Below are 23,351 nucleotides of genomic sequence, written 5' to 3' on the forward strand. Positions count from 1 at the left end.
GGCCCGCTACCCTGACTGCACATCTACGACCTTTAGAGAAGACACTTCATGTCTACAGCAGTGTGTTAGTGTCTTGACTGAGGAGCGGGTGTGTGGCAGGGATATTCTACTCTAGTCTTCACAGGCTTTAGTATCTACCAGTTTTCTCTCTTTCCTGGAGCTAAGGTTATCAAAGGAAATGAAAGTGTCCGAGAGTCTTACTCCCTCTTGGTTTATGGGTGTTGCTGCTGGTGGCAAGCACATACAAGCCTGAAAACTAGCAGACACTGTGGTCCTTGATGACACGAGTGTGACACCCCTGTAGAGCAGAGTTGTGACAACCCCTAGGAGAAGAGTGTAAAGGCTGCCTCTTAGTTTGGTATAACACCACCTCTGTTACCATGGAGAAACCACTGGACCATCCACTGTCCTCATCAAGAGACGTGTTGAATCTTATTAACACTATTTTCGGAGCACGACACGCACCGCTCATCCCAAGCCGGATTCTACCAACCAACCGCTCCTATTTTTAATTGGCGCTCATTAAAGAAAAATGCTGTTATTGCTCCATTTTCCCAAAAAAGTATCTCGAAACGGTAATTAACGTGGCGTCTGTAAGAAAGCTGGCAATTAGCGAGACCTGACAGATGAGCAGGCCGTGGTGCCGGATGCTTTGATGGCTCTGAAGTTCGGGAGAGCTGCATATTTGTTTTACTTTAAAGGCTGCGGAGAGGAGGGGCACTGTTTGATTTAGGGCTAGAAACAGGGTAGCAGTAAATGGGCTCCTTGCTATCAATCAGCAGCGGCCAGGAAGAGATTAATATACAGTTGGCAAGGTTCCTAAATGATTAATTATTATTATTATTATTAATATATTATTTACTGTACATCGCTTATTTTTCCATCCACTCCAGTATAAGTTTAGTCACGTGATGTTTAACTCTCTCTAGCACTCCTGTTCATATTATAGTCATATTATAGACAGTTTTATAAAAAGAGTTTACCAATCCAGAGATGATGGAAAATTAACTAACCCTGTTGTTCTTTTTATGACAGGCGAGCCCGCGGTGACGAGGGAGAACAACTGTCTGAACGCGGCCAAGGCCTGCAACCTGAACGACACGTGTAAGAAGTACCGCTCGGCCTACATCAGTCCCTGCACCAGCCGCGTCTCCACTGCGGAGGTTTGCAACAAGCGTAAGTGCCACAAGGCCCTGCGGCAGTTCTTCGACAAGGTCCCGCCCAAGCACAGCTACGGGATGCTGTTCTGTTCCTGTCCAGCCGGCGATCAGTCGGCCTGCTCTGAGCGCCGGCGCCAAACCATTGTACCAGTCTGCTCCTATGAGGACAGGGAGAAGCCCAACTGTCTCTCCCTGCAGACCTCCTGCAAGACCAACTACATCTGCAGGTACACCAGGATAAACAATTGTCACAGTACACAAGATTGTACACAGGCATCAAACATATAAGATGGCTAACAATCACACAGTCTCACATGTCAAACTCACACCACATACCAACCATTGTCAATGTATGGATAACTACATTTCAGTCAACAACAGTTCATTTTCTCAAACCCTTCCCGATAGCATCCTCTGTAATGTAAAGAGGTGCTGGAGACAGATTACACATTCTAGTTCGGCACCAAAATGGAGGGGTGTCTAAATAAACAGCATGGAGGGTGCTATCATGCCTTCAGAGGTGTTGAGAAACATACCTGGCCCTGTGAAAAAGACCATAAACAAACCTATTAAGATAACTGGAGTCTATCTTGGGAGATTGCATGGGAAATAAACCATCACTATTCACTAATGCATAAAGCAAACACTAAATCTACCTACAATAACTGAGAGTATTCAAGTTAAGCAGTGAAACACTCCGCTTTTCTTTCTGAATGCTCGTCTTTTCTGAGTTAAGTGTTTCATTTAGCTGTCATGTAGCAGTATTCTGGCTAGAATTACTGGGCGGCGGAGTGGATGTGTTTGGGGTAAGTGGCATCTGTTTCATTGGCAGTAATAGAGGCCATATTGAAATGCAGCGGAACGGACTGGACTCAATGAGTGACGTCTGACATCGCCTCTAGAACCACAGCACTCTGTCTGGGATCAAATGGAGGCATTAGTGCAAATAAATTGGGTCCATTTGGATTCCAGCCTCAGGGCTGTGCATTCTCTCTCTCTATCAGGCTCTCGCTCTCTCTCTCGCTGTCTCGCTCTCTCTCTTGCTCTCGCTCTGTCTCACTCTCGGTCTCTCTTGCTCTTGCTCTGTCGAACTCTCGCTCTCTCTCTCTCTGTCTCGCTCTCTCTCTCTTGCTCTCCCTCTCGCTCGCTCTCTCTTTCTCTCGATCGCTCTCTCTCTTTCGTGCTTGCTTTCTCTCAATCGCTCACTATCGCTCTCGTCTCACTCTCTCGCTCTCGTGCTCTCTCTCTCACGCGCTCTCTCTTCTCTTTCTCTCCCTCTATTTCTATCTCCCTCCTGTCTCCCTCTTTCTCCCATTTTATGTCTCTTCATTTAGCTAAATGTTCTTGCTCCCACTCTCTTCCCCTTCTCAACAAATGTGTAACACTAGGTGGTAGTAGGTTTTCCAGCTGTATCATGAGCTTGGTATCCAGAGCTCCTCTCTGTTTGTGGGAGGGATTATAAGACCAGGTGTACCTGCTGGCTGCTCCATCACCTTATGAGAGTGGAATTTCCAGTCATCTGGTGATTTTCAGTACCTATACTGTTCTCTTTGAAGTAGAAAGAAGAATCGCTATAAGTTTAAATACTAGACATGTAAAAAACAGAACATAAGCAGAATCCGTGTGGATGAGGCAAGGTAGACCAACAAGACATGACTGGTCTGGGCCATTGCTGATCTTGTGAAGGCTACTGGACATGCACATGCGTTAATCATACATAGACAACATCGGCCTGAACCTGTGAAGACCTTTAGACAGGAACATTAGCTAATCAGTTATAGGCACCATTAGACCTGCAGTAGGAGTGTGCATGTCACGCCACCAATAGAATCTATGCCCTAGTGTCTGAGCCAATAAGAGAATGGAAACTAAGCAAGACAACAAGATTCATAAAGTGGAGTGACGATCTTATGTAAGGGTAAGACTGTATAAAAGCCAAGTACTAAGAATGGAGAGTCAGTTCTTCCATGGAATTGCTCGGCTTTGCTACTTTTTGTAATAAAGTCTATTTGAATACACAAGCTCCGGTATCTGAGAAATATTTGATTCAATATTTCCACGACAGTATCACAGAGTGGAATCAACAGCTCTCCTTCTCCTCCAACTAGCCCAGGAACAGATTGATGAGTACTGTGTGTGTGCGTGTGTTTATAAACCGTACCAATCAGTACCATTGCTTTTGCTTTGTCTATTTGACAGTCACAGTTAGTCTTATAAGGGAGATGAGATAGTTCAGAGGTTTCACTGTTGTCTTTCAGGTCCCGTCTGGCTGATTTCTTTGCGAACTGTCAGTCTGAGCCACGCTCCCTCTCTGGGTGTCTTAAGGAGAACTACGCTGACTGCCTGCTGTCCTACTCTGGCCTCATCGGTGAGTCTCTCCCTTGTTTCTATTAGTCAACCTTTCCTCACACACATTGATGGGTCTCACTATGGTCTTTCATTTTCTCACTGAATCCTCATACTGTCCCCTGAATGGCACTCCTTCCTGTTGTTATAGTCATGTGTCACAGAGAGTCCCTTCACCCCCCTCCTATCCTCTCTCCAAAGGGGACATTCCGCTGTCCCCATAGGATAAGCCTTTTTGGTTCTAGGGAGAACCCATTTTGGTTCCACTTAGAACCCTTTTGGGTTCCATGTAGAACTCTCTTTGGAAAGGGTCCTACATGAAACTCAAAAGGGTTCTACCTGGAACCAAAAAGGTTCAAAGTGTTTATTTTCTAAGAGTGTAGCGCAGCACAACCCAACGTCACACCACTTCATCCTGCCCCTCCACATCATTTCATGAAATTAGCTCATTGTTCCAGAGGAAACCAAGGAAACCAAGACTCATACTTGCAGACAACGCAGTAGAGCGAAAGAATGAGCGTATGAAAGACAGGAGGTTGGTGGCACCTTAATTGGGGAGAACGGGCTTGTGGTAATGAATGGAGCAGAATAAGTGGAATGGTGTCAAATACATCAAACACATGGTTTCTATGTGTTTGATGTCATTCCATTTACTCCGCTCCAGACATTGTTATGAGCTGTCCTCCCCTCAGCAGCCTCCTGTGGTATGAAAGAGATAAAGAGAGAGGGGAAATGTGGGAGAAGATTTGTCTCCTTTATCTTCCCCTTCTCTCTGCTTCTGTGTGCTAAGGGAACCATTCTAGCTCAATCCATCACATTTTCCTGACTAGCACAGCTGTTACAGATAGTCCACACAGCAACCAACAAAATGCCAATTCATTTTGCCGCAAAACAAGAAGGGCTTGTTTGGACGGACGCCAGTAGGGGAACAATGCGTTAAGGGAGCAAGAAATCACTGACTGTAGCGATTTAGTTTACTACAAAGCTGGAGAAACCTAATTCTTCCCACTGCATTTGGAAATACTTCATATTATCACTTTTGAAAATACTTTTGAAACATTATGTTTTCAGTGTTACGTGTTGATGAGAGAATTGAATGAAAATAGAGCTGGAAGAAAGTTTTTGCTAACAGTTGCAGTATGATAGGGATTCACCATTACATGATGGTTAGATGCAGTGGGAGGCAGATCCTCTTTCACCATACCTCATAACCAGCCAATGACCAGCCAAGAATACCAGGTCGTGGCTCTGCCACAGAGGATACCATGTCTATAGCAAACAAAATGGAACAAAAAAACTTTCTTTAAAGGCTCAGTACAGACAAAAGTCAGTTTTTACTGTGATTTGTATAATATTGTACAACAGCTGATTAAACTAACATTGTTTAAACTAACACAGGCCCTTTTAATCAGCAGTTTTGCATGGGCGGGAGTTTCGGCTTTACAAAGAGAGTTCCAAACCTCACTGCCAATAACAGCTAGTTTTCAGTTTTCCCCTCCCCACTCAGACCACTTCCAGACAGTCCTAGCTAAATTCTTACTATTTTTGCCCAATTTAATGGAAATCTATTACAGTAAGGTACTTAATTGTTACCCGGAAATGATTTGATATTGATATAAAAACAGCTGCATTGGGTAATTTATTGTATTTCTTCCCCCTCCCAACAGGTACCGTGATGACGCCCAACTACCTGCGCTCTCCTAAGATCAGTGTTGTCCCCTACTGTGACTGCAGCAGCAGTGGCAATGGCAAGGAGGAATGTGACAAATTCACAGAGTTCTTCACAGACAACAGCTGCCTCCGTGAGTGACTGACCGCGCATCTCCTGTCCTCTCATCTTCATTCTCATACCATTTTCCTGTCTCCTCCACTCTTTCATTGCGGGTCTCCTGCCAATTATTCATCCCTCTCTCATTGTCCCTTCCTTCATCCTCCCTCTCTCCCAAGTGATGCTCCATATCTCCTGTGAGCTTTTTGGCGTGCGTGCGTGCGCACATTAATAATATATGTTCTTGTGTGAGTGAACAGTTCCACGGAGTAGCTCTCCCAGATCAGCAATAGCCAGGGCCCATTTTTTCAAAAGTGATTTATCCGGATTTCGCCTATCGGATATGATTATATGCATAGAAATAGAATGAATAGAATGGTAATCCCCATTCAAGCCAATGATTTGTCCATTCTATTCATTCTTTTTCTATGCATTTAATCCTATCCGATAGGCAAAATCCAGATATATCACCTTTTTTTTAACTGGGCCCTGGGCATTGTCTTCTAACTTGGTGGACCTCCTCTCACATATCAGACAGCTTTAATTAACCACCCCCCCTCCCCTCTCTCTCTCTCTCTCTCCATCTACTCCTCCGCCACAGCAATTCCTTCTTTAATAAATACAGCTCCTTCACTATCACAAGGTGCCAGGCCTCTGGAGATAGCAGATCCATGGCTGTAGTGCCTGTCTTTGTGCAATCACAGCTCAACTTCCTCTGCTGTGTTATTGGTATGGCATTGTCTCTCAGCCCTTTTCAAAGCCAGTAGGATCCACTATAGTCACGCTCTCACCGACCCTATGGGGAAGTTTGTTTTCACTGTATTATAGAGATAGTGTTATATATAACATTTTGTTCCCAATGTGACAATGTGCACGACACAGCACTATCACAACAGAGCAATTTCTTTAGGGGAATTTCAGTGTCATTGAAGTCTATTTGACCTACTGCTATTGAGAAGGATTTGGGTTTTAGCTTTGAGAAAGAAAGCCATTGAGATAGTGTCTCTAGAAAGACGGGTTGCCTCCCACAATGTACCAATGGTCCAGCATACACGTCTGCAATTAGACTAACGTCAGTATGGCAGAGAGGAAAGGGAGGAGTGTGGACATCCGTCCAGCGTCATATCCGTTCTTTTCCTGACGTAAACATTTCGCCATGACGTTAGCCTAGACATCTGTGTCCGCATTGTGTCTGCCAGTAAACACAGTCTGCCTATGTCATGTTTCTGAGGGGATTATTTTGTCCCTACCCAAAATCAGGATTTTTTGGGAGAGCTGTCTGTCTGAAGAGCACCTTCCCTGAATATTTGTTCTCCTGGCAAGAAAATCTCACATGATTCCCAGACCGAGTACTGTCCTTAATAGGAGTGCTGATTGTCTCTACACGTCTCTGTGCTCCTCTAGACATCCAGGAAGAGCCTGTGAAGCTTGTCCCGGGTTAAACTGTGTCCAACTCTCCCTCTATTCCATTTTACATTAATATTTTAGTCATTTAGCAGACGTTCTTATACAGAGGGACTTACAGTTAGTGCATTCATCTTAAGGTAGCTAGGTAAGACAACCACGTATCACAGTCATAGTAAGTACAACTTTTCATCAATAAAGCAGCTATCAGCAAAGTCAGTGCTAGTAAGAAAACAGATCACATCCTGCAATTCTACACATTTGCCATGAGGGTGAAAGAAAAATTTGGTGATTTTAAGCTAATTTCCTACAATTCTACACATTTTGCCTAGTGGCAGACAGAACCATTTTCAGTTTTGTAGCTAATCTCATGCTATTCTACACATTTTGCCAGGGCTTCTGACCTCCAGGGAGATCCCAACTGACGTGTTCATATGCTATCTGGGGGTGCACCCCCAACCCCTGCGTGCCTGTTCAGTAATCCAGCCCTGAGTGCAAGTGTTGAGCATAGACTAAAGGTAGGGAGGTGCAGTTCCCCTTTCTGCTCCGTAGACAAGCACCAGGATCATGAAATGGATGTGAGCTTCAACTGGGAGCCGGTAGAGTGTGGAGGAGCGGGGTGATGTTGGAGAACTTGGAAAGGTTGAACAGCAGGCGGGAAGAGTTTCAGGGGTTTGATGGCACAAGCGGGGAGCCCAGCCTCTGATCCCCTCAGAGATACCAAGGCATGGCTAAATCCCCTCTCTCTCTCTCTCTCTGAGACTAATAAAAATTGTTCTGATTATGTTGTGATTGTGACGTCATGTTGTAAAACATCGTGAAAATGATTCCAGTCAATAATTGAACGCGCGTCTGTGTGGATGGCAGATGTTTCTCTCACACCACCTCGCTCTTGATTTATCTAGCTACAGTAACTAGCAACATTAGCTGTAAACTGGTCGAGATGGCTTGTTCTCAGAGGTGTGCATTTTTAACTTGTTTGCATAGCTAGCTAACTAACTAACAAATATACGCACTCTCAATCAAAAACGTAGCGCCCAAGTCTTTGCAATCGCAAAAACTCTCTCCTCACATCAACCCTCAGCACTTTGACCGCGAGTCCGGGTATTTATATGCCGACCTTATGGCTCAAAAAGCCAGAGTCAATACTGCTGGCCACCATTAATTGGCAGATGTGTGAAGCAAATGTGTGTGCCCACAGAACAATTTTTCAAGATCGAGGGAGGGTGTGTGAGAAACATCTGCACGAGCGCATCCATCCACATAAAGAGTTACGTGTGCAATTATTGAACTGGGAATATTTTCACGCTGGGAGAAATTTTAAAGCATGACGTCACAATCAGAATACGATCAGAATGATTGGGAACTATTTCACACTGGGAAGATTTTTACACGTGGCAGTCTCGGGGCTACCTGCGCAGCTCAGAGGGAACATTTGTCAGCATTAACACACAGTGACAGATATGCTCCCACACAACCGTCAGTGCTGGTGTGGTTCCAAAACTGTGACAGGGCCTTGCTCTGGCTCCTTAACCAGGGGGCCAGCAGGAGGGCTCTGTCCGCTTGCGGAAAGCTATTGTGGAAGGCATTAGAAGACAAAGCGTAGCTGCTGATTTTCTTCATTTAATGCTAAGCATACATTGTTCCCGGTTAAGGATGCTCTCCTGCATTTGCCTCTAGGTCAGCAGAGTAAAGTACTGTTGTTCTCTTGCACCATTCTTCAATCCAGTACAGTGATGGTGGTTCAGTGTTTGTCATACAGCTTTATTCAGCCATGACAAAAGGCATTACAGGGTTGTTACGTGACCAAAAAAGTAGGAAGTGAGAAAAGAGAAGTAGAGAGTTACTTCTGCTCGATGGTACATATAGAGTGGTTGGTGGTTCATTTGCCGGTAGCAGTGGCATTGTGAGAAAGAATATCCCAACAGAGAGGTCACACTGAGTAACCGGCAGCATTATCAGCAATCCATAAGTGCCCAGGGGGCATCCACCCTCTGTGCTCCTGAGAAATCACCTAGGAGATCAGTAATGGTCCTATTCTTCTGACCAACAGCCTGAGTGGAACTCCAGCGGGCACATTGGCAAGGCTCCTTTATGCCACGTCTAAGCACTCACTCCTAGTTCAAAAGATCAGAGATTAGTGTTAGCTCTCTCCTATAAAAACCCTCTTATCGGAGGAGACTCGCTTTTAACTATGTCCTTCAATAGTATATCCAATCCCTGTACTGATCGATTGTATCTTTGTTCTGTATGACTACGCAAAACAAACACCAAAACTCTGACTACTGCAATAATGTCAATGTAAATTGTTAAATAAAGACTACAGTGCCCAATTTCGGGCAATAGATTTACTGGTAATTACTGATAGTTTGTTTACATTACTTATTTTATTAATTTCCTACTGTTTTATAAGTCAGAACACAAGAAACTAGACAGTTCTAGGACACCTAGACGGCAGGTAGCCTAGTGGTTAGAGTGTTGGCCCAGTAACCCGAAAGGTTGCTGGATTGAATCCCTGAGCTAAAAAATCTGTGTTCTGCCCCTGAACAAGGCAGTTAACCCACTGTTCACCGGTAGGCCGTCATTGTAAATAAGAATTTGTTCTTAACTGACTTGACTAGTTAAATAAAGGTTAAAAAAATATTTAATAAATAAATAAATAACAATATGGACGGAACACAATTGTCCGGGTTTGGCCTGTGTTGGCCATCATTGTAAGAATGTGTTCTTAACTGACTTGCCTAGTTAAATAAAGGTTAAAAAATAAAACAAATTATCTGTTGAATAAATGTGTCCAGTGGTCTGCTACGTCATTACGATCCAATTGGTCAGCTCCTTGTCACGCCTTGGTTTCTCAAATGATTGCCTCGCCTGGTTCACCAACTACTTCTCTGATAGAGTTCAATGTGTCAAATCGGATGGCCTGTTGTCCGGGAGCTCTGGCAGTCTCTATGGGGGTGCCACAGGGTTCAATTCTTGGGCCGACTCTTTCTCTGTATACATCAATGATGTCGCTCTTGCTGCTGGTGAGTCTCTGATCCACCTCTACGCAGACGACACCATTCTGTATACTTCTGGCCCTTCTTTGGACACTGTGTTAACAACCCTCCAGACGAGCTTCAATGCCATACAACTCTCCTTCCGTGGCCTCCAACTGCTCTTAAATACAAGTAAAACTAAATGCATGCTTTTCAACCGATCACTGCCCGCACCTGTCCGCCCGTCCAGCATCACTACTCTGGACGGTTCTGACTTAGAATATGTGGACAACTACAAATACCTAGGTGTCTGGTTAGACTGTAAGCTCTCCTTCCAGACTCACATCAAACATCTCCAATCCAAAGTTAAATCTAGAATTGGCTTCCTATTTCGCAACAAAGCATCCTTCACTCATGCTGCCAAACATACCCTCGTAAAACTGACCATCCTACCGATCCTCGACTTCAGCGATGTCATTTACAAAATAGCCTCCAATACCCTACTCAATAAACTTGATGCAGTCTATCACAGTGCCATCCGTTTTGTCACCAAAGCCCCACATACTACCCACCACTGCAACCTGTACGCTCTCGTTGGCTGGCCCTCGCTTCATACTCGTCGCCAAACCCACTGGCTCCAGGTCATCTACAAGACCCTGCTAGGTAAAGTTCCCCCTTATCTCAGCTCACTGGTCACCATAGCAGCACGCGCTCCAGCAGGTATATCTCTCTGGTCACCCCCAAAGCCAATTCCTCCTTTGGCCATCTCTCCTTCCAGTTCTCTGCTGCCAATGACCGGAACGAACTACAAAAATCTCTGAAACTGGAAAAACTTATCTCCCTCACTAGCTTTAAGCACCAGCTGTCAGAGCAGCTCACAGATCACTGCACCTGTACATAGCCCATCTATAATTTAGCCCAAACAACTACCTCTTCCCCTACTGTATTTATTTTGCTCCTTTGCACCCCATTATTTCTATTTCTACTTTGCACTTTCTTCCACTACAAATCTACCATTCCAGTGTTTTACTTGCTATATTGTATTTACTTTGCCACCATGGCCTTTTTTGCCTTTACCTCCCTTATCTCACCTCATTTGCTCACATTGTATATTGACTTATTTTTCTACTGTATTATTGACTGTATGTTTGTTTTACTCCATGTGTAACTCTGTGTTGTTGTATGTGTCGAACTGCTTTGCTTTATCTTGGCCAGGTCGCAATTGTAAATGAGAACTTGTTCTCAACTTGCCTACCTGGTTAAATAAAGGTGAAATAAATAAATAAAATAAAGGGGAGGCCCTTAGAAAATTAGCTTTCTAGGTCGAGTCGCTCGTAAATTCAATCTGGAGGGCGCTCCGAGTGTGCTCTGGACGTTCGTAAATTCAGAGCGTTGTCAAATTGTCCGTTCGTAAATTCAGAGCGTTAGATTGTCCGTTCGTAAATTCAGAGCGTTGGCTGAGCGTTCTGACCTCACAACGGCAGTTAAGCACCCAAGCTAACGTTGACTAGCTTGCTAGCTACTTCCAGACATAAATGAGAGAACACCTCACTTTGACCATTTTACTCGCCCTAGCAGAGCTGGTAAGGCTGTTTTCATGAGCGCTAATGACTAACTGCAGCTGGCAACAATTTAATTACGCTTTTTGGCCGACGTTTACTGACACGGCCATATTCAACGGGTGTTGAGCGTTCGTAAATTCATCAGTTATTCTGCGCTCTGGCACACGGACAAGAGTTCTCTAAAATCGGAGTAGATAACTAGAGTGATTTTACGAACGCCTTGAAACTTTTTTTACGTTGGCGAAAAGGGTCGAGAGGGGTGGACACGACACACTTCTACATTATTCAAAATATTGCCTTGCTAGATTAATGAATACAGCCATAGCAAAATGGGCCTATTTGTTTGGTTCAACAGACGGTCATGCGGTCAGTGTTTTGGTTGATGTAAATGTCACTAAGTGATATGATATCATGTGCCGTTTGCACTTGATGAAGGGAAACAGAAACGATTAAGTGGCAGATTCAAGGCTGTTTGCACACAGTGTGATATTCCCTGTGTTTAAACATGGGATTTACCTCTCCTCTTGGTAAGACAAACACTGCATTCTTGTGCAGCTGGAACAGCCTGCCTGGCCTTCCTGGGTGTCTGGATTCTAACATTGCTCAGTGTTTGCAGAGTAAAGGCCCAGTGTTAAACCCCACTCTCGTCTGTCAGCAAGAATAAGACACAGGGTCCAGTTTGTACACTCACACTCTTAGTAAAAGGGTTCCAATAGGGTTCTTCGGTTGTCCCCATAGGAGAACCATTTTTGGTTCGAGGGAGAAACATTTTCAGTTCCAGGTAGAACCCTTTTGGGTTCCATGTAGAAACATCTGTGGAAAGGGTTCTACATGAAACCCCAAAAGGTTATAACTAGAAACAAAAGGGTTCTACGTGGAACCAAAAAGGTCTCTTTAAAGGGTTCTCCTATGGGAACAGCCAAATAACCCTTTTAGGTTCTAGATAGCACCTTTTATTCCTAAGAGTGTAGTCGATGCCTGTAGGAATACACTCATCCTATTAGGAATGAATTACAGTATGTATTCTCAGGGGCTTGACTGGCAGGTTATACATGTTAGAATTTCTCAAGTGCTGCTGATTCCTCAAACTCCATTGAAAGCCCTGACACTGAGCTAGAGCTAAATAGGAGCTAAACTCATGTACATTATCACAGCACAAGCATTGTGCCTAAATTTGAAACTAAAAAAGCACCCTTCCGAACTAGAAAAGCACCTCATCAGCCGTGACAGACGACACCGTCTAATGCGGTGTCTCTAATTAGCCTTTGTTGAGAACAAAGCTCCATAAAAGACCTTATCAACAAATTCAGTACACTCATCGGGCCTCCGCTGTGCTAGCACAAAGTATTAGTGCACTAGGATAGGCTCAGTGGCACACCCGCTTTCTTCACCGCAAGATAATGAAACCAGCTTTCATTGATTCACTCACAGCCAGCATTTAAGAGGTGTGGCCCTATACAGCCTTAGACGATTCAAGGCTAAATGAGCTGACAAGTAAAAAATAATAATAAAAAGCATGTCCGTTCTTTTCCAAAGTGTTGGCTCACAGTTTAAATGGATTCAATGACCCAGGGAAGAAATAGTTGAATTATTCTGTGAGCGGTGCATAACACTGATCCATCTAGCTTCACATCTGCCTGTCTGCTTCACTTCAAAGATAGACCAGGAACATTGTATGCACTCTAATGTGTTGGGTAAAAGGCCACATCATCACTTTGTTATTATTATTATTATGGCCTTAGCTAATATATTCATATCCATCAGCCGAACTTAAGCACACTCACTAGGGTTGTAGTTTAGACATTAGTTTTTCCCCCGCTGTATTTCCATAGAATTAAATTGTCTCCCACCTATTCCATAGTGTTTGGGAAAGATAGCCTAAATGGATAGTGTTTTACTCCAGTAATGGCTTTATGAAACGCTTTAGATTTTGGACAGATGTAGTCTCTTACAAACAAGTCCACATATGGACTTTCTCTCTCTCTCTCCCTCTCTCTACAACATTGATGTCTAACGCAGTGTTTGGTCTTTCTGTAGGCAATGCCATCCAGGCATTTGGGAACGGGACAGATGTGGGAGTGTGGCAGCCCATACCACCGGTGCAGACCACCACCTCCACCACCACTCCTTCCCAGAAGGCTAAGGACCGGTCCCCCAACTCACTGGATGTCGCCACAAACACCAATCACCTCAAGGCAGGGGACGAGTCCCTCTACCACTTCTGTGGCAGCTTGCAGGTGAGGGTTCCAACAGCTGATTTCATACCGCATGGACCTCCTGTCCTGGAGGCCAACAGCCAAGCATCTATTCTGAGGGAACTATTTTAGCTAGGCGCTGGTTTAATTTAAGCATTATTGATTTGATTTGAGAACTGATACTGCCTCATTTCAGCAGAGCCTGAATTAACTGGAAAGGACTAACAGTTGCTCTGCAGTATAGGAGTCTGAGGCACACAGATGGAAGTGTTAGTCTATTAGTGGTGTACACACTGAGTGGAATCAGTCCTTCTCATAGACAGAACACTGTCCTTCAGTGAGTCAGTCAGCACGTCCTGCTACACACTGCAATTCAAACACTCACACAAACAGCATACACACTACATATATACAGTATAGTATATTATATATATATATATATATATATATTATATACTCCATCACACAAGCATTTCACTCCTACACCTGTTGTTTTATGAAGCATGTGATAAATAACATTCGATTTGATTCTATTTGACACAGCATACACACACTCTAGTGCCCTAGAGAATCCCACATTGCCGGCATGTAGGCTTCATTCACCTCAGGAATAAAGGCTTGGTGGTGTCACCAAGTGACAAGGTGACGCGTGGTCACCCACACTGATCTGAATGTCACCGGCTGCCACCCATCTCCCATTAACACAGATGACTGCCTGCCTGACTGCCAGCCAGCCGACCCCCCGCCTGATGAGGTCCTCCGTCCCTGGCTGCGTCCCTGGATGCTCCGCCAGCGCCATTTGAAAGGGCATTCATATGCTAATAGGACAAATTAGAATAGATTACCCCAATTGATCTGGACGGGGGATAAATAGTGTTCAGGTCCAGGGGTGGAGTGGGTTATCTCTGTGATGTTGTCAGGGTGACTCCTGGCTTAGACAACCTGCTGGAGATGGATCTGTCAATGTTACAGACACTGATGTTGTATCAGAGCTCATAATGGTTGATGGGGCATTCAGTGATGATTTACATGAGCTGAGGTTAAGATGAACATCTAAGATTGTAACTCGATCAGTGGGAATTTAGTCTTTCTGTTCAAAATACAAAAGGCTTCCACAAAGCAAACTCAGCCACTAAAATGTTTATTGGGCTATAGATACACACACTCTCTAACCAGAGGAAAGCTCTCACTTCGCAAGGAGTTCCAAACACACACAACACACACACAAATACATACAGTACACACACACACACACACACACACACACACACACACACACACACACACACACACACACACACACACACACACACACACACACACACACACACACAGTTAGCCCTGTTTGCTCTGGAGCATGTGTTGAGCAGGGACGGCTGTCGGAGGCAGACAAGCTCTTTCTAATCACACAGGGGACGGGCCTGTAAGAACATTCACTCCTCTCTCCTCTCATCATCGATTAGAAACCCTCTGTGCTGGTACTGCCAGACAGCTTGAGCACTCGTCCAGTGACTTAGGGCCCCACTAGACTACTAGCCAAAAGACATCTTCTCCCCGTGTGAGGATCTCTGTGAGCAGCTTGAAAGATGTGCTTTTTTCTGCTTCCTTTTGTTAATTTTCTAAAATCTAATTTAGCTTCACTGTGTATTCCTCAAACTGCCAGGATTTTTTTTTCTTTTACCATAAGCTTCAAACTGAATTAGAAAGGGTCCTTTTTGTCTTGTGAGAGGGTTTTGCCTCTCTTTGCCTCTCTTTGTGTGTATTGAAAGTGGCGCAGGCAGGAATGCCTTTTGTCCCACGTCGGAGATTAAAGTCAGGTGGCTCCTAGCGTATCTAAGAACCTGAAACAAAAGGAAGGAGAGTCTGTTCTGTTGCTGCTGAGCCCAGCAGGGCCTGTAGCGCTCCCCAACCTGGGCCTGAAAGTTAAGACCAGCAAAACCGATCATTCAATGTGGTCCCCAGAAGTGATTCAGTTTTACTTTTGAATAGTTAATGAGTAAAACATATGAATTCAGTCAGCATTTCTGCATCAACATCCCCAGTGGGTGAAATTGGATGTAATGACGTCTTTTGTAAGATCTTGGTCAGGTTGTATACTGATTGTATTAGAAGGTTTTTTACTTGGTAATCTGGTTACAGGTTATTAGTATTCAACACCTTACACATACATGTAAGGATGCAGGTCTGATTCTCCTCCGTTCCACATGAAGTCCCGTAGATGATGCATGGTGGTGTATCTGAAACAATAACTGCATGCCCAGTCAAGCTGATGGATGGTTTAGGCCAACGGGAGAGAAATGAATTGTGGGACAGCTCTGGGTTCCGTTCAGTGAGCAATGACAAACATCTGTCATTTCCCTCTGCTGTGTCCCATCCAGCTCCCACTACAGCCAAATCCACACACCCTCACACTGTCTTCTACACTCCCACATCACATTGATCAGGACTAGCTATCAGTCTAACTGAATGTCCCAGTCATATGTTGGTGGGCTAGGCATTATACTTGCAATTCTGTGTTGCTTTGATGTTTGGTTGGTCGTAATGTGTTCACGAAGTACAGTCCTCCAAACAGAGTATGAATGACGGATATTATTCCACAGAAACACAATTTTACACTTAGTGGCAAGGCAAGTTTGTAATACTTCAGACTCACACACACAAACCGTTTTGTCTAGCTCTAACTAAATGTAAAACTACAAGTAGCCTATTGTAAAGCATGCGAGTGACTGGCTCACATAGGGCACTGAACACAGGTGACTCATGTAGATCCTCACTTCTGTTTTACTGTTGACAACAGCAGTTTTCCTTCAAGGTCTTTGTCCACTTGAGACCCTGTAAATACCAGATGAAACTGGATAAGCCTCTGTCTCAGGATATGAAATTACCTACAGCAGCCTTGCTCTTATTCAGGGCAAATTATAAATAAAAAAGGTTAAGAAGAGGAAAATCTCAGTTTACTGTGACTGGAGACATATCCTCATACAGTCTAGTCTGGGAAATACAGGAAGTCCCATCGCTTTCAAGTCATCTGTAACAAACTGGATCTAAATGCTGTAGAAGGATCAACGGTGACATGTACTTCAGCAGAGAGCCTTCCAAAGCAACAAATCACTGATGTTTGAGCACTGCAACAAATTCAAATGGCACACACTCAGCACACACATGAACACACACAGTAGGGTGGTTTTGACCATATCTCTCCATCTCTGTTGGTTTTACAGGCTCAGAAACTGAAGTCCAACGTTTCAGTCGATGGTGTGCTTTGCGTGGTAAGTGTACAGCATATGTACATAGTTTGATTATCCTGATTACTCTTGTTTGAGGAAAAAAAAGATTATACTAAGTTTAAGCCGGAACTATCAACTAACAGTTGATTATGACTAAGGCCAGGAGTTTTTCCTGAACACATGACCTAACCAGACAAATCTGTGTGGGTCCTAGCTCATCATTGATCTATGTACAATTACACGTATGAACAGTAGTGTCGATTTTCAATTACGAGGAAAGACTATGGTAATTACTACTCAGACCCTGATCTCATGCCAAAGGTCACAGGCCTACAGACAGAAGTCAAGGCGACCCCTCTTGCACATGTGCTCATGGTCTTTGTAGTCCTCTACGCTGACGTGAGCATTGCTTATCTAGTGCCTTTTAAAGTTCAGTAAATGTCATTGTACATAATAAAGCAGCATTATTCCGTAGAGTGACATTTAAGGAGGCAGCGGCAGGTTCAAACAGCCTGAGAAGAGATGGCCCCTTTTCAGCTCAACGTTTCATTAGTGCGTCAAATACCTTCTTTTTTTTAATCTCATCTCCAAAGCAACACATGGATATGATAGAGCCAACTGACATTTTAGTTCTCAAAACAACCTTTTTTCTAATCTAATGGGCCAATTTAATCACACACTTTTGTGGTATTATTAAGACATCCTTATTTGATTTGGATTACATCAGCTTTCTCTAATTGTTTATTTTTCTTTATTATAGTGTTTTGCGAGTGTAGCACCAAGAGAGCATGAATGTGGACAATTTAAATGCAGGTGTTACAGATGCAGCCGGGATTTGTCAGATTGCTTCAATTTGACAGTTGGACAAAAGCAAGCAAAGTGATGGCACAAATGTCCCCCCAGAAAAAGCATTTGATCAGGCCTAATTTAACTTGCTCTATCGCTCCTCTGACATTCTCTGTCCCTCCCTCCCTCCACAGGACCCACAGATCGACGACTCCGGTACCTCCAACTCCATCGCCAGGAATTCAGCCGGGCTGCCATCATCTAATACACACCTCTACTCACTGCTGCCCCTACTGGTTGCGCTGCTACACTGCACCCTGGCGGCGCTCTACCCCGCCGCAGTCTTGTAGCCATGCTACCTTTCAAAAACATGGACAGACTAAATTTGTATAAAGACGAAATGATATTCTCTGTTCCCAGTATACCTGTTGTATTTTTATTTCCCTTCTCTCTGATTATTTTTAAACTCTAGTTTGAAGAGGCTTACGTTGAAGCAGTGTGCCTAAGTGATCTCAATGTAACTCAGTTTTGCTGTGTTTCTCCCGTTTCTGTTTTACAAAGGTAAAAGCTTCTGTGTCGGTCACTGGGCGATCATGAGAATATAGGATGCATTGCTACATTCCAATACACTTTGGCGGGTGGCTTTTTGTCAGTTCCTGGTACAATGGGATTTACTGTATTAATAATAGTACGGTCATTAGGCAGGCGCTTTTATCCAAGGGACTTTGTGTGTTAAGACTGAGGTCTTTGAAGAAGCAAAAAATCCCCATCACTTTGATGGCAGTGGTTTAAATGAGGTAGGCAGCTTTTTAGGTGTCAATATATCTCATCTGTGGTGTGCGTGTGTGTTTTGATATGGTATCATTTGGAGATGGAGATGGGGATGGAGTTACAAAGGCCCAGAGCACAGACAGTAGATGGCTAGACCACCATGGAACCTTTCATCTAGAATGGTCTACAGAACTCATTATTCTGTTGGGACGCCACCATTTTGTCACTAACTCGGCCCTCTGCAACAAAACACTAATTTCAAGAGCTCACTTTGACATTGTAGCGCATGCAAAAAGCACACACGCAAAGACACATGCAGTACACACTCACATCCACATGTCAAGGTTAGTTTCTCCCTAACATGTGCAATGAGCTATTTGGGTGATATGGCGAATGTACATTATGGAATCAAACATTATTTTGGTCTATCAAAGCAGTTTGACATATTTTCTCTATACTGGATGAAAGGGGGGAATGGGTGTAGGGTTTTTCTCTGGTAGACAGACCATTCCTACCTGAATGAGTTTATACTCTAACTGCTCTGTAAGCGTCGTAAAGCGCTCTGGAGCTGTTGACAACAGCCGTACAGATGACGGCGTTAAGAGTTGTAACAGGTCACGTGACAGATGGATTCTCATAATTAACGCTTTGTTGTGTACACTTTAATTACACACAACCATTCAACACACTAGCATCAATTTGCTCTCAATCTATTGTCATGTTGCCTTCACAATAAAACTGTCAATCTTATTGGAACAAGGACTTGTAAATCTTATATGACTGGCATCTGAGTCAAGCTGACGCAGAACATGTGACTCTTGTACGTAAATTGTAGCATTTTGTATGTCTCCTGAGAATCGCTGAGAAAGTATCAACCTTGTATCATAACCATATGTAACTTCTCAGATATAATGTGCAAGTTGAAAATGTCAGTCCATTTTTAGATACATTTGAAGTAATGATTTCCTCATGTGGACTACCCAGCACACAGTCACTTCACACATACATGTGGCATGTGCGGCAAATTACTTTAGCCACTGGACATTTTAAAGCATTTATGACATGCTGCTTGGGTTCCTGTGGCTTTTCAAAACATAATATATATTACATGTTATTTACTAGGCATTAAAATTAGATGTGTGTGTACTTGATTGAAACAGTAATTGGATAAGAAAGGTCTATTTCTATCCTGCTCAGGAGCATTGTGAGCAATTTAGATCAGATTCAGATTCCCCATAAAATACATCACATTAGAGAATAGCATTTTTGTTTTACAGCAAACGACATATTTTCCCCAGTACATATGACGGAACTATTGTAAATGATATTGATCTAGCTCTCCTGTTATATTTCCTGAGCCAACACATTCTACCATAGTTTCATTTATGCTGTTGCCTGAATATGATCTTGTTTTTTGGTATATAACCTCTTATTCTTTCTATCTTTTACTATTTGGGCCTTTATTTATTATACTTTGACATCCCGCACAAGTAAGGAGCATATAGGACCGTACACAGAGGTTAAAGTACAAAATATCACATGGGTGATAGGAACGCAATAAAGGATAAAGACTAACATTTTATCTATGAGGTCTGAGGCAGCTGGGTGGTTTAACGCATTGGTATCTGCAGTCAGATTGCTGATATTTCACAGTGACAGAGGATGAATGTGTTGGAATTTGTGGGTGAGGGAGGATAACAAGCCCACTAAGAGGCAGGTGAAGAAATAAAATACCCTAGAGTATTTGTATTCATTTACATCACATTGGTTGTTTAACTAGAAGAAACTAATTGCAATGTTTATACAGATTGAAAACAAAGAATCCCTCAGCTATCCACAATACTTCTTAGCTTGTGAAAATGTACAATCTAAATTAAATGATAATTAAAATGTTGACTCATCCAACAGTGAGGTTGTTTTTTCTGTTGCTTAGGGGTTGTTTTGTGGCCTGTTATAACTCTGTTTTGCTGGCTGAGAGAGACAGAGAGAGTCTGCTTAATTAGACACATGTGTAGCCATTGTCTGGTACCTGTGGATGAACTGTGTGAGTGGTGGAATCTGGAGCTGTGCTGAAAAGATTGGCCGTGTTGACACACAACAGTTTATCTATGACATGCTGAGAGGAGGACATCAGCCTCGGCAGTACCATGTCAACTAAACAGCTCCAATGTTCCCAGGAAAAATGTCCGACAACGTCAAATGAAAAATTATCTTCGCGTCATGACTTAAACACAAAAAAGTTCTGAAAATGTTTGACTGTTCCCTGGGCCTAGATTATTCTCAGAACACATCTGGTCAAATTCAAGGTAATCACACCTGAAATATTCTAGGAACAAAACATGGAATGCAAAAACAGATAAACTCAGATGCACAAACACAGAAAACGTGACAGAAAGGAGGGTAAATGTCATGCATGCACTTTTCCACAGGGAGCAAGAAAATAGTATCCAATGGCTGCAGTTATGGCCTTTCCCTGGACGCAGGAGGGGGTTTTTTAGTTGGAATGGGTAGAAAGACAGCCAACGGGGTTGACCTTTCTAATCCCTCAGATTAGAGAAAGCCTCACAATTATTACATCAAGTTGTTCAGTTTTATTTTCAGAAATCAACATAAAAGCCCCGTTTATACCTGGTTCTAACATGCGTCATTTTTCCTGTTCTTCTCCTCATTCCAATTGTGCCCACATTTTTAGACAGGTGTAGACCATTAAAAATCGCATTGTGAACTGATTTTGATCAGATCTTATAAGTGTACAGTGATATGGCAAGATCAGGACAATATCAGGACGCATGTAAGCGGCAGGTATAAACAGGGCTAAAATGTCTCTGCTGTGGTTGTTTCAACAGTGTACCATCTGTCACCTGGTACTTCATGTACGTCTGTGTTTCTTGCAGGTATTTTCTTCATCTCAAGATGGACAGAAATAATGAATATGGGATAATATGTTAGAACATGTGATACAGACATTGACAGAACGCAGCAGCAGCAGCTGAGATAAACATACATTGAAATGGGTCTAAGTGATGTTGAAAATGAGCACTGAAGATGTTCATGCTGCTTTTGTAGCGAGTATCAGGCCTACCATTAAGTTATTGAACTTGGATTGATATGTATCTTTTATATTAATCCGGTCCACATTTGCCATAGTCATTTATCAGACACTGTTATCCAGAGTGACCACCTAGTCAGCTAAGGGATTCGAACCAGCGCCCTTTCAGTTACTGGCCCAACGCTCTTACACGCTAGGCTACCTGCTGCCCAGACAGTTATATCATAACAATACATATTACATATTGTACATACTGTAGACAGACATGGGTAATCTCTCGTGGACAGACACACGTAACATTGATCAAGCATCTAACACAACTAGTCAAGATTTTAGTCCTGGGTTTCCGAGACGAATATGTATCAGTTGAATGGAATGTTTTCCAAATAATACCAATGTTATGTAACTTGCCCCCTCGAACGCACATGCACAATATTTCCAATCATATAAAAGCGAAAAATAGTTACAAATGGCTAAAGGTGGATAATGCCTTTTCAGACAAAAAGATAAAAGGTATAAATGTCAAACAAATGCAATATACAACCTTGAAATGAAAATCCCTCTGGCAAAAAAGGGAACAGGAAAACAAAGATATTGAGCATTAGTTCTCGTAAATGTGGGGAATTAGATGTTTGATAACGAGAGTCAAACTGCATTTCACATTGGAGATGTGCTTACTAAGAAGTGTTACCTAATCTATTGGCCTAGACCTTGAGGAGGTTTCAATATAGTGCTGACCTAAAGGAACCTTGGCTATGGAGATGACCTTTAACTGCACTTCAAGAAAACACTGGACTATGAGCAGAAGTACCTGAAGACATCTTTCAGGCAATTAACAAGGATAAAATGGTCTAACAAAATAGTATTGTAAGAGACTGGTCTAATGAGGAGATTGGTGAACTAGATGAGCTGGCTTTATAAGGAAGTCCTATTGAAACTCATTTTGTATAAAGCTGGCCTTGCACAGGACGTGTCTAATCTAAAAAAGTGCTGGTATCATATTTAGTCGGTGAAATAGAAGGGGTTCAACATGTGTTAAGCATCATCTTCAGATGTATGTTCATGTCCAGAAATGTACAGTAACAAGCAGCTAGCAAGCTATTAAAGTAGTTATGTGTCCCTGGGCAGAGTTAATATTGGAAGAAGAAATTACAGTAGTTGTGTCCCAGGGCAGAGTTAGTATTGGAAGAAGAAATTACAGTAGTTATTACAGTAGTTGTGTCCCAGGGCAGAGTTAGTATTGGAAGAAGAAATTACAGTAGTTATTACAGTAGTTGTGTCCCAGGGCAGAGTTAGTATTGGAAGAAGAAATTACAGTAGTTATTACAGTAGTTGTGTCCCAGGGCAGAGTTAGTATTGGAAGAAGAAATTACAGTAGTTATTACAGTAGTTGTGTCCCTGGGCAGAGTTAATATTGGAAGAAGAAAGTACAGTAGTTATTACAGTAGTTGTGTCCCTGGGCAGAGTTAATATTGGAAGAAGAAATTACAGTAGTTATTACAGTAGTTGTGTCCCTGGGCAGAGTTAATATTGGAAGAAGAAAGTACAGTAGTTATTACAGTAGTTGTGACCCTGGGCAGAGTTAATATTGGAAGAAGAAAGTACAGTAGTTATTACAGTAGTTGTGACCCTGGGCAGAGTTTGTAATTTCTTCTTCTAATACTAACTCTGCCCAGGGACACAACTACTGTAATAACTACAGTATTGTAAGAAGAAAGTACAGTAGTTATTACAGTAGTTGTGTCCCTGGGCAGAGTTAATATTGGAAGAAGAAAGTACAGTAGTTATTACAGTAGTTGTGACCCTGGGCAGAGTTTGTAATTTCTTCTTTCAATACTAACTCTGCCCAGGGTCACAACTACTGTAATAACTACTGTAATTTCTTCTTACAATACTGTAGTTATTACAGTAGTTGTGTCCCTGGGCAGAGTTAGTATTAGAAGAAGAAATTACAGTAGTTATTACAGTAGATATGTGTCCCTTGGCAAAGTTAGTATTGGAAGATGCTATTACAGTAGTTATTACAGTAGTTGTGTCCCTGGGCAGAATTAGTATTGGAAGAAGGTATTACAGTATTTATTACAGTAGTTATGTGTCCCTGAGCA

General features: G+C 42.8%; 1 protein-coding gene across 2 annotated transcripts in view; it reads left to right on the forward strand.

The window, feature by feature from the left end:
- Positions 1 to 20,102, forward strand: part of gfra1a (gdnf family receptor alpha 1a) — an 87,492-nt gene extending 67,390 nt beyond the window's left edge. For both annotated transcript variants that reach the window (XM_014154880.2, XM_014154881.1), the window contains 6 exons: positions 1,036 to 1,387; positions 3,419 to 3,528; positions 5,174 to 5,308; positions 13,256 to 13,455; positions 16,635 to 16,682; positions 17,621 to 20,102. In XM_014154880.2, coding sequence (XP_014010355.1) covers positions 1,036 to 1,387; positions 3,419 to 3,528; positions 5,174 to 5,308; positions 13,256 to 13,455; positions 16,635 to 16,682; positions 17,621 to 17,776 — 1,001 coding nt within the window. In that variant the 3' untranslated portion in view covers positions 17,777 to 20,102. The remainder of the gene's footprint in view (positions 1 to 1,035; positions 1,388 to 3,418; positions 3,529 to 5,173; positions 5,309 to 13,255; positions 13,456 to 16,634; positions 16,683 to 17,620) is intronic.
- The last annotated feature ends 3,249 nt before the right edge of the window (positions 20,103 to 23,351 follow it).

This window comes from Salmo salar, chromosome ssa18 (genome assembly GCF_905237065.1).
Source record: "Salmo salar chromosome ssa18, Ssal_v3.1, whole genome shotgun sequence".
NCBI lineage: Eukaryota > Metazoa > Chordata > Actinopteri > Salmoniformes > Salmonidae > Salmo > Salmo salar.